A 12,266-nucleotide genomic window follows, 5' to 3' on the forward strand; every position below is an offset into this window, starting at 1 on the left:
AACTTTCATTCAATAGAGTTCTATGCACATAGGGAGATATTGCTTGCTTGGCAGTTGGAAAAATACGTTATTTCCCACAATGCATCGAGGTTCACAGACAGCAAACTGTCAGGACCTTGGTCATGACATCACACTGTGGGAGGGGTTTCACCACAATATCAGCCATACAGACTCGCTTGATGATCTATTAGAGAAAATGTAAACATTTCTTGTGGGAAAGGGTGTATCAGCTACTGATTGGAATAAAGCTCAGTCCTTGGTTAGGGTTCGTTCACACCCAAGGCATTTTCGCTATTTTTTAAGCGCGGGCGATTTTGAAAATTGCCTTAAAAGTGCTTGTGCAATTATTCCTTATGGGATAGAACATATCTGCGTGTTTTGTCAGCTTTCCGCTTAGCAAAGCACTGCCTGCACCATTTTTGGGCGATTTTGCTACAATGGAAAGTATAGGAAAAAACACAAAACGCTCACAAAATCGTTTTTTGCGGCTATTGCATTCGCACTTTTAAGAATAAATACATTGTATTTATTATTTTCTGGGTCAAAAAGTTCACTTTCTGACTTGCATCAGGAAGTGAAAAAGAAATCGCTCTGCAAAAGAGCTTTGTAAAGCGCTTTACACAAAATCGTAGCGCACAGGTAAGCGCCAGGAGGGGGAAAAAAATCATTTTCAAAATCGCAAACCGTGGCCGTCAGTGATTTCGATTTTAGATGTGAGAAAAGCCTTACAGTTCCACTTTAAAGAGTTCCAGTCCAGGTTTGCAGGATCCCTTTTACTCCAGTATCTCAATATGAAATGACTCTGAGACCAAAAATGGATTGAGATGAAATGGTGCCCTAAGCAAGATAGCAGTTTTGATGATGGTCATCTGGATTTTTTTTTTTAGTAAGATTTGGTGAAGACTAGCATCCATCAGGCCCCTAGACTCTCTCCAGGCCCTAGGCAGCTGCCTAGAATTGCCTTGTGGATGATCCAACTCTGCTCAGAGATAATGAGACGTCAGTGGCGGATATTATTATTGCCGGTCGGTGAGAGGCCAGAGTGCATGTAGTGAGGCGTGGTGATTAGATCTTTTCTCCTGCAGCTGTCACTGCCCCCTCCCTGGCCATATTTACATCTCTAGTATCTAATAACAAGAAAAGGAAAGTCTGTAAAAGCCAGAATTAACGATTGCTTGGGAGAACCGGCCTGGTCAGTCTATAACAGCTGACATCTGGGCTGGGGAGCGCGCGGTCCAATGTGCTCCAGCAGCTGAGTATAACCCCAGTGATCCCTCATTCTGCCTGAGTCAGCGTGATTGTTTGCCTTCCAGGGAATGTGTGGGCTGGACCACTGAAATCTCTTATATAAGGCACAAGTCAGTCCCAGATCAGAATCAGCAAAGCCTGAACACACAGGAGCCCGTCTGCAGACATGGCTGGTGAGTCCTCTACAGTGTTACTCTATAGGAAATAGAATATTAATAAGAATAAGTTCATGAACAAACTTTTTTTTAAAGAAACTTTATAAGGCTACTCCAGGTCAGCTGGATATGTTAGAAAGCTTTTATCAAACATGGGGGCTGATTCACAAAGCTTACTTATTTTCACCTTAACTAGAATACTGGGAACACATGGTGCAATTTCCCATAGAGTGTACATGTCTTGGATCAATAAAGGGATTTTCCAATGACAATTTTGCAAAAGCAATCCCTTTATCGATCAGGAATAGTTTAAACTGGTTGGAAATAATCCTCCAATTCCCGTAGTTTGGACTGGAAGTTGCATTGTGTGTTCCCAGCATAAGGAGAGCTAATGAGATAAACAAATAAGGAGATATAATTCATGCATTAAGTCAAATGAGGAGAGATACTCAGCATTTCTTCATTGCGCTAAGCTAAAAGATTCCTTACAGTCTTAAACCTACTAACACAAAAGAAATTGTAGCATAACAGCATTCAAACAGTTAAACACAGCACTTATCCTGCAGTGGAAAGCCCCTTAACCTCCTTGCCGGTTATCCCGCGCTCAGCTCAGGGTAACCTGCGCAGGAGGATATCTCAGGCCCCGCTGGGCCGATTTGCATAATTTTTTTTTTGTTACAAGCAGCTAGCACTTTGCTAGCTGCTTGTAACTTCCGCTCACCGCCGCTCGCCGCCGATCCGCCGCAATCCGCCGCGCCGAGTCGCTCCCCCCCGCCCCAGAGCCCTGCGCTGCCTGGCCAATCAGTGCCAGGCAGCGTTGAGGGGCGGATCGGGATTCCCTATGACGTCCCGACGTCCATGACGTCGGTGACGTCATCCCGCCCCGTCGCCATGGCGACCGGGGAAGCCCTGCAGGAAATCCCGTTCTCAACGGGATTCCCTGCATACTCTGATCGCCGAAGGCGATCGGAGTGGGTGGGGGGATGCCGCCGCTTAGCGGCTATCATGTAGCGAGCCCTTGGCTCGCTACATGATTTAAAAAAAAAAAATTAAAAAAATGTGCGGCGCTGCCTCCTTGCCGGATTTTTTAGACCGGCAAGGAGGTTAAGCTTATGCATCTGAAGAGGAGATAACATTATTATTATTATTATTATTATTATTTATTTATTGTATTTATAAAGCGCCAACATATTATGCAGCGCTGGACATTAATTTAGGTTACATTGGCCCTGATTCACAAAGCTTTTATGTTAAATTATCTCACCTTACTTATTAACTCACAATTTATCTCTCCTTAACTGACTTAACTCATTGTTTAGCTCTCCTTACATAGTTACATAGTTACATAGTTATTTTGGCTGAAAAAAGACATACGTCCATCGAGTTCAACCAGTACAAAGTACAACTCCAGCCCGTCCCCCACATACCCCTGTTGATCCAGAGGAAGGCGAAAAAAAACCCACCAGGCATGGTCCAATTAGCCCCAAATGGGAAAAATTCCTTCCTGACTCCAGATGGCAATCAGATAAAATCCCTGGATCAACATCATTAGGCATAACCTAGTAATTGTAGCCATGGATGTCTTTCAACGCAAGGAAAGCATCTAAGCCCCCTTTAAATGCAGGTATAGAGTTTGCCATAACGACTTCCTGTGGCAATGCATTCCACATCTTAACCACTCTTACTGTAAAGAACCCTTTCCTAAATAAATGGCTAAAACGTTTTTCCTCCATGCGCAGCTCATGTCCTCTAGTCCTTTGAGAAGGCCTAGGGACAAAAGCTCATCCTTATCTAACTTAACTCACGATTTAGCTCTCCTTAACTGCCTTAACTCATGGTTTAGCTCTCCTTAACTGACTTAATTCATTACATAACTTTCCTTAACTGACTTAAATCAAACAAACTTAATTCATTGTATAACTCTCCTTAACTGACTTTAATCATGGTTTAGCTCTCCTTATCTATTTATCTCATTAATTTTCTCTCCTTATTTGTTTATCTCCTGCATTTACAGTTAAGGTGAAAAATAAGTAACCTTTGTGAATAAAATATCAGTTGTTACATTGTGTGCAACCAGGGCCGGTTCTCTCATGAAGCAAGGTGAAACATTTGCATCATGCGGAGAGATTTCAGGGGCATTTTTGTACTGTGTGTACCTTCCTGAGGAGGAATGGAGTGGCTGAGGGGGAGCAGTTTGTGTGTTACAGACCCACAGCTATCCAGTCTGCTATTGTGGAGCTGCAGCATATCATGGGTGTACATTAAATGAAGCAGATTGTTGGGTGTTGTGCGATCATTCCAAATCGGGGAGGGGGCACATCCTCACATGTTTGCCTGAGGCAGCAAAAAGACTAGAACCGGTCCTGTGTGTAACAACTGAAAACGAGCTCTCTCTGCTCCAAGCATTCACACAGTTCAGACGTGCTCACTAGAAGGTTTTAATATATAATAAAAAGCAGCTTCAATAAAATGCAATGGCAGCTTTCAGAGCAGATAAACTGTACTTTGGGAACTTGTAATTTGTAAACAGACAATATTACTTGAGCACAAAAAGCAAATATGATAACTGTTTGGGTAATAAAAAGTAGGAAAACACATTTTTATGGAATGTTATGTCAGTTTTATGAGTTTGTGTGCTTCAGACCACTTTAAAGGATACCAGAGCCGAAAGGCTCTGGTAAAATCTGAAGCTATAGGGGGTAATAATAAAACACACTCTGCACCTCCCATTCACCTCTGTCCCCCGACGCTCATCTCTGGTTAATCCCATTCTCCTGGGCTACTTCAGTGACTCCAAACCTGGACATACTGCGCCGCGCATGCGCAGTATGTCCGTTCTGCTCCCCTCCCTAGCGGCCACTTCTGCGCATGCGCGCAGCCACGCTCTCGTGGCCAGTACTGCACCTGCACAGAACACTCAACCAACAGGCAGGGCCATGGGACGTGGCTGGGTCGACGGCGGCTACGGAGGGAACCTGGGAGACTGCCTGAGAGTGGAGCTGAGGCAAGGGACAAATGTATTTCCATGTAAATTAACTTTATTGGAATTCACCAAAAAATCACAAAGCAAAATTTCAAATACAAATGTGTACACAAATCACAAAAACATGCACGGAAGTTTGTTCAAGAAGGGTCAGTGTGAACACACCCTAACTGTAACCCGGGTTAGAGGAGCTGACAATCGAATGTTTCTTCTCCAGTCATAGGCCAATGTTCCTATAGGACATGCTCGGTGATGCCATCTTTCCAACCAGGGCCGGTTCAAGTAACAATTGGGCCCTAAGGCAAAATTAGCCTGGGAGCCCCCCCCCCCAACAGGCACCCCAAATTTCCCTCCTGGGCCCCTGAGCTGGCTGCTGACCCTCCCCCAATCACCTCCCAACTTAACTGTGCTCCCTAGGACCTCTGCAGTGTCTATGTCAGTGTAGTGTCTCACCTGCCCGCCAGCACAGATGAGACGCTACTCTGCCAAAGACTTTGCAGAGTCCCTGGGGAGCAACAGTTAAGATGGGGGAGGGACACCTTGGGGGCCCCTACAGGCTCTGGGGCCCTGGGGCAATTGCCCATTTTTTCCTATGGTAGCTCCGGCCCTGTTTCCAACTTGCACATTTAATGCAGATTGTATGAAGCTTTGATCTGGGTCAAATGCACTTCCAGCTGATTTGAATTGGCCTAATTCTAAGGTGCATACAATTTGCATGCACGATAGAAACATAGCATCTCCCTGACCATCCCAAGTATCTACCATAATTTTGTGAGAAGACACTTAACCCAGCAAAACGAGGGGACACCAAGAGCCCAATATAGTGTAGTATGTTGTTATACCAAGGTAGGTTGTATAAAAGCAAGTGTATAAATACTAACAAACATGAGTTACCACATAGGCAGCCACTGTATAGGCGGGTTGGGAGATTAGACCTGATCCCACTCAAGTTAAGAAGTCGCTCTCTGTAGATCGGAAGGGGTTGTGTCGCACCCCTCCACCAAGGGTGGACTTGGCAATAGACTGGAGGTTGGAACAGAGGACAGGGAGGTTAGTGTCAGGCACAGGAGAGGGAGGTTAGTTAGGCACAGGTAGACACAAGGGAGTTAGGAGAGTTAGTATGATAGGCATGGAGGGGGTAGTGTTAGGCAGAGGGGTGGTTAGTGTTAACAGAGGAGAGGGGAAGTTAGTGTTAGGCACAGGAGAGGTAGGTTAGTGTTAGGCACAGGAGAGGTAGGATTAGTGTTAGGCACAGGACACAGAGGTTTGTGTTAGGCACAGGAGAGGGAAATTAGTGTTAGGCATGGGGGGGGGGGGGGTAGTGTTAGGCAGAGGAGAGGTTAGTATTAGGCATAGGAGAGGGTGGATTTAAGCACAGGAGAGGGAGGTTAGTGTTTGGTACAAGAGAGAGAGAGGTTAGTATTAATAGGGCACTACAGCGAAAAAATTTAAAATATGTGCAAACATATACTAATAAGAAGTACATTTTTTCCAGAGTAATATGAGCCATAAATTACCTTTCTCCTATGTTGCTGTCACTTACTGTAGGCAGTAGAAATCTGACAGAAGTGACAGGTTTTGGACTAGTCCATCTCTTCATAGGGGATTCTCAGCAAGGCTTTTATTCTTTATAAAGATATTCCCTAAAAAGGATTTAAACAATGATGCTGGCCAGCTTCCCTGCTCCCTACACAGTGTTTTGGCAGTTGGACAGAGCAACTGCCATTCACTAAGTGCTTTTGAAAATAAATATATCCCTGAGAATCCCCTATAAATTGACTAGTCCAAAACCTGTCGCTTCTGTCAGATTTCTACTACCTACTGTGAGTGACAGCAACATAGGAGAAAAGTAATTAATGGCTCATTTTACTCTGGAAAAAATATACTTCTTATTTGTATATGTTTGCACATATTTTACATTTTACAGTTTTTCACTGTAGTGCCCCTTTAAGTATCCCTTTAAGCACAGGAGAGGTTAGTGTTAGGTACAAGAGATGGAAGTATAGCGTTAGGCAGAGGAGAGGAGAGGTGTGAGAGCAGGAGACAGGAAAGGCAATGTAATGTATGATAGTTTGATGATGTATGACATTTCATTGTCACATAGGTCCTCCTCCTCTCATCTGTCATACTTGTTAGTTACATAAGTTTATCTGCACCCCTGATTATCTATAGCACAGCGCAAGTAATATGATCCCATCTTCTAAATGCAAGTTTCAATTTTATTTAGATTGTAAACAAAATTGAAACTTGATGCTTTCATTTCAGCTCTACGTAGCAATTCTTTATGAAAAACAACGTGTACGCTTTAGTGTGCAGAGCATGTGCTGCGTTATTCCCACTTTATAAAGCTAGCATTACGCAACTCACATAGAACCTTATCCAATGAACTTAACCTTCCAAATTTTCTCCCAGGAGATACTTTTTCATGTTGTCTAAAAATAACTTTTCAGCATTTAGCAACTGAAAAATGACTAAAAAGTACGTAAAAAGTTATGTTATTATTTTGAGTTTCTTGCATGGTGGGAGGCTGCTTTCATACTGTATATTGGCATTAGCGATGTGGTTCATCGCGCCCGCCACACTGCTTCACATCCCCAAAAACAGGCCTTTAGGGAACACCACGTTAGTAGTACACGGTGTTCCCTGTCCGGCAATTGGCCAAGCAGGAAGTGACGGGTGCTTGCTGTCACTTCCTGCTTCGGGTATCCGGAAATGTACGAAAGCGTATTCTAAAAATATGCTGTCAACGATGTTAAAAAAATTAGCGTTGCCATAGACTAACATGACTTCAGGGCCGACGCAGATCCCCGCACAGTAACGTAGTTCTGCACTGCCGTTAAATTGGGCACTTCTGGTGCAGCGTTCCGCAACGTGGGAAGCATGAACTTCCCCATAGGGTTTCATTAGGCTGCGGTAGCAGTGCGGCAATTTGCCGCAACGCACCTCACCAGTGTGAAAGGGCCCTCAAGGTATTTTATTAGAAAGGTTTGAAAATATCTCCTTGCAGGAAACTCGGGAGAAAAAAACCATAGTGTGAACATGAGTATTGTCACAGGAGCCCTAGTGGCTGACCGCACTTAGCCTTCTAAACGGTGCCAGCGCACGGATCGTGCGAACTCTGGTCGCAGTCAATGCGCAGGAACCGTTAAGAATTAGCCGCAGACAACTCAGAAAGGAGCCTGTGAGACACGGGTAATTACAACGTACACACGATTCCACGGTATCTGCCACCAACAACAAACAAACAGTAGCGTATCTTCAGAGACCCGGGATCAGTTCTGTGTGTGCTGATAAGCAGGGTAGCGGAACAGTGAATGACTTGGAGGAAGTATTTTTTTCACAGCAATATAAATAATTAATATATACAGACAATTATTAAAATAAACAATTATTAAAACAGTAATAGCCAGTATAAAAAATAAAAGAAGGGAGAAAAATACTTAGTTCCTGGAAAGATGTCCTTTTTGTGGGAAAAATCAGAGTTCTGGGTTTCAATCAAAGTTCAGAGTTCAGACCAGGTGGATGCCAGCATATCCTCAAGCTGGCACCGATGAGTTCAAGATGTTTTCAGGGTGGAGGACACAAGCCCGCCTGCTGGCTCTGTGCTTTTGATGAAGCTGGTTTGGGGGTGTGGCAATGCCGGCCCCCTCTGAGCTACCAGCAAATGACAGTTCATTCCCTCTGAGAGATTTTAGAGCTAAACTTATGAATTGCTGTAACTCCTGAACCATACACGTTACATTTAGGGGGGTAACAGCTTCATACTTGGAGGAAAATACAGATTAATATGATATCCGACATGGCTAGTGCAGCAGATCAGGGTCCTGGGTAGATTCATACCTGGGTTGTAGGGGCCCCGGGCCCCTCTCGACTGGTATCAAGAGATCCAGCATGACCCTACGGATCCAATGATACCGCTCTCATAACCACCCTATTTATTGTATTCTGTAAATGGGCAAAAGATTATATAGTACTGTCACAGGAGCCCTTGTGGCTGACCGCACTTAGCCTTCTAAACGGTGCCAGCGCACAGATCGTGCGAACTCTGGTCGCAGTCAATGCGCAGGAACCGTTAAGAATTAGCCGCAGACAACTCAGAAGGGAGCCTGTGAGACACGGGTGATTACAACTTCACCCACTGGTTCAGGGTACTGCCACCACCGCGGTTACCATGGGACCGTGGAGCCCATTAACTGACTAATCCTGCGAATAAAACGGTTAAACACACGATATTCTGTCTAGCCAACAACAAACAAACAGTAGCGTATCTTCAGAGACCCGGGATCAGTTCTGTGTGTGCTGATAAGCAGGGTAGCAGACAGTGAATGACTTGGAGAAAGTCGTTTATTCACGCAATATAAATAATTAATATATACAGACAATTATTAAAATCAACAATTATTAAAACAGTAATAGCCAGTATGAAAAATAAAAGAAGGGAGAAAAATACTTAGTTCCTGGAAAGATGTCCTTTTTGTGGGAAAAATCAGTTCTGGATTTCAATCAAAGTTCAGAGTTCAGACCAGGTGGATGCCAGCATATCCTCAAGCTGGCATCTGATGAATTCAAGATGTTTCAGTGTGGAGGACACTGAGTTTGGGTTCTCAGCCATTCTTATGCCCCTGCTTCAGTAGGAGGGAGTGAGGGCGGGGAGCCATACACCCCCTTAGAAGATGAGATGAGCCCTCCCCTTATCCTGGGGGCTAGAAATCATATCTACCCATATATGGGCTCTATCTCACAGAACCGTACAGGTCAGGGCAGATTTATTAACATTTTCAGGTCTGTCTCGATTTACCCAGCGCCCTGATACCAGACATGAGGGGTGGGACCCCTGTGGTATCATCAGGGCATTTTCAAACTGCCTAACTGGCAGTCCTTACCTCAGAATGTTCTGAAACTTCCTCAGAACCAGCACCGGGGCTCATGCTACACTTCCCCCACGTTTGGTGAAGCTGCCATCTCAGGAACCCCAGAAATATTACAGATCTGGGAAGTTATGGATTATGCCATGAGCCTCAGGTTAATTCAGGAGGTGTTCTAGCTGCTAACAGCTGACTTTCCTTTGATCTTTACTAGGGAGCAAAGTGTCAAGACCTCCCGTGGATTCGTAGCCTGCCTGGCTGTACCTAGGCATCCTTTGGTTAATTAACATCTCCATGAGATCAGCTAAGTGTCACCTGGTTCCCAGAACCAAAAGGGGAATTGTGCCTTCCACAGGGAATATGTCCAAGCTAATTAACACCTTCCCCCCAGGCTGTCACTTCAGCTAAGACAGATCCCCCAGCTGTTCCTAGGCATAGGGATACTACACGTCAAACCTTGGTTCTATTGATCTGAGGCGCAATCGATGCAGGAATCGAGTGCGATCGTTCTTTTCTTCACGGGCGGTTCCAGGACGCGCCTGCGTCCCCGCAACCGTCCGTGACAGCCCTCCCCCTTGTCCGCGGCTCAGCCACTCATCCGCAAGATGTGTGGCGGCGCCGCTAACCTGGCTGACGGGCCTCGAGTTGCCGGTACGGCGGGAAAACCTATTGGAGCCTGTGGCTCGGTTCCCCTGGACCGGTCGCGGTCTGCTACCCTCAGGGTTGACCCAACATGGACCGTTCTGGACAGGGCGTTTGCACCACTGCAGTCGGACGTGGTGTCTGCCGTGACTGCTGACAACGGGCAGTGGGTTGGTTAGGTCAACAGCCAGCCCACGCCGGGTTCCCCTGCTAAGTGGCTGTGGACCTAAGGGAACCCCGCGGGAATCCCTGGACCTTCCCAGCTCCTGACAGACGGCACATGCCCTGCAGTAGTTTGCTACATCCCTGTTCATCCGGGGCCAATAAAACTGGTTCCGAATACCGGCGAGTGTCTTGCGGACACCCGAGTGCCCTGTCAGAGGATTACCATGTGCGGATTTCAGCACATGTCCCCTGAACGCACTCGGGGACCACAAGCCACTTGGTATTTGCGTGGGATCTACCTGTAGGGGGCTGTACAGACTCACTGTACAGTCTCCCACCTTCCCAGTACACCTTGAAAGCGGCCCCGTCTTTGAGGGGCTCAGCGGCTTGCTGCCTGAGCACCTCCAGGCTTGGGTCACTTTGTAGTGCGGCTGAGAATACGGCGCTGTCAGTTTCAGCCAACTGGCTCATGTCACACGAGGCCAGCGGCTGAAAGGTCTCATCCCTGCGGTCAGAGGAGGGGGAGGAGGCCGGAACCCCCTCCACCTGTTCTGAGCTCGGGTTCTGAGCAGTGCAGCTGCGCGGTACTGCTAGCACAGGTACACTGTCAGAATGGCACAGACGGACATTACTCAAATCATCATTGCATGCAGTAATGACATTGACAGGTATAGACATTTTTTCATTACAGACAGGTTGTACAGTAAACTCAGGTACAGTTACAGCATCATCACAACAGACAGTCTGTACATCAAACTCAGGTGCCTTTGAAGCAGGCACTATTGAACCTGGTACCCTTGAACTGGGCACATTCAACCCACCTCCCCCTGGTGCTCCCCCAAGTGTATAAAGTACCTGGTGGTGGGTGGAGGGTCCGTCTCCTTCCGTGAGCGACAAGGCGGTCGTGGCAGGTTCATAGTAGGACACAAGCTTGCCCAAATCAGTCCCCAGCAACACAGGGACTGGGAGATCCTTCATAACCCCAACAACCCTTTTCGTGGACCCCTCCTCCCCAATCCAGCTTCACTCTCGCGTGGGCTATGTGAAAAAGGGTGCCCTCTACTCCAGTAAGGGCAAGGGATCGGCTGGGGCTGATGTTCTCCTTTGGCACAAGGTGTGAGTGAACTAACGTGATGTCAGCTCCGGTGTCTCGGAATCCGGTGACAACTTTGCCGTTCACTCTAACAAGTTGCTGCTGGTCGGTTCGGTCGCGGATTTCCTTTCCGCGGGCAAACAGGACAAAATCTGATGATCCAGGCTGTGGTTCGCTGGCGGGTTGCCTCTGCTGTGGGTGAGGTACAGGTGATGCAGATGATCCAGGTGCTGGTGGTGTCTGTCTCCGCTCCGGACAGTCGAATTTCATGTGTCCGGGCTGGCGGCAGTAGTGACAGGTGACCTCTCCAGGCGCTGCAGGCCTGGGTGCAGCAGCTGCGCTGGGTGGCCTCTGTGGCGGACGGCTCACAGGGGCAGGGGGGTCTGCCGAGGTATTGGGCTGACCTCCTCTCCAGCTGGATGGGACAGTTCTGCGAGTATCAGCCACCCGGGTAGTTGCAAAAGTCTCAGCAAGGTCTGCAGCGACAGTTGCTGAAGCCGGCCTGCGTTCTAGCACAAACTGGCGTACATCAGCAGGGCAAATGTTCAGAAATTGTTCCAGGACTATCAAGTCCTCCAGGACATCATAAGACCCTTTGGTGAGGCCTAGTGTCCACTGGCGGAGTGTGGTGAGCAAGCTGCTGGCCACATCTCGGTACGAATCAGAAGGCTTTTTCTGCCAGGCCCTGAACTTTTTCCGATAGGCTTCTGGCGTCAGCTGGTACTTAGTAATGATAGCGTCTTTTATAGCAGCATAATCATTATCCTTCTCCGCAGGCAATTCTGCGAAGGCATCAAGCGCTTTGTAGCGCAGCAAAGGTGTCAGATGTCTGGCCCACTGGTCTTGGGACAGACGATACTGACGGCATGCTTTTTCAAAAGACCGCAAAAACAAGTCAATGTCTGTGTCTTTCTCAATATTAGCAAATTTAAATTTTTCACTTACGGGTGGTGCAGCTCCTTCAGCAGGGAGGCTGGGCGGTGAACTCCGGCTGGCCTGTTGCACTTTTGCCATGTTTAGCTCATGCTGTCGTTGGCGTTCCCGCTCAGCGGCATCCCTCTCCGCGTGGCGTTCTGTCCGCGCTTCTGCAGATTGGCGCTCCTCACGCATGTACT

At 47.0% G+C, this 12,266-nt stretch overlaps 1 protein-coding gene across 1 annotated transcript in view; it reads left to right on the forward strand.

Moving 5' to 3' along the window:
* The first annotated feature begins 1,150 nt into the window (after positions 1-1,150).
* The window catches only part of LOC137538980 (NAD(P)H dehydrogenase [quinone] 1-like), a 148,425-nt gene continuing 137,309 nt past the window's right edge, over positions 1,151-12,266 (forward strand). The window contains exon 1 of the mRNA XM_068261433.1: positions 1,151-1,421. Within this exon, the coding sequence (XP_068117534.1) occupies positions 1,415-1,421 (7 nt within the window). The 5' untranslated portion in view covers positions 1,151-1,414. The remainder of the gene's footprint in view (positions 1,422-12,266) is intronic.

This window comes from Hyperolius riggenbachi, chromosome 11 (assembly GCF_040937935.1).
Source record: "Hyperolius riggenbachi isolate aHypRig1 chromosome 11, aHypRig1.pri, whole genome shotgun sequence".
NCBI lineage: Eukaryota > Metazoa > Chordata > Amphibia > Anura > Hyperoliidae > Hyperolius > Hyperolius riggenbachi.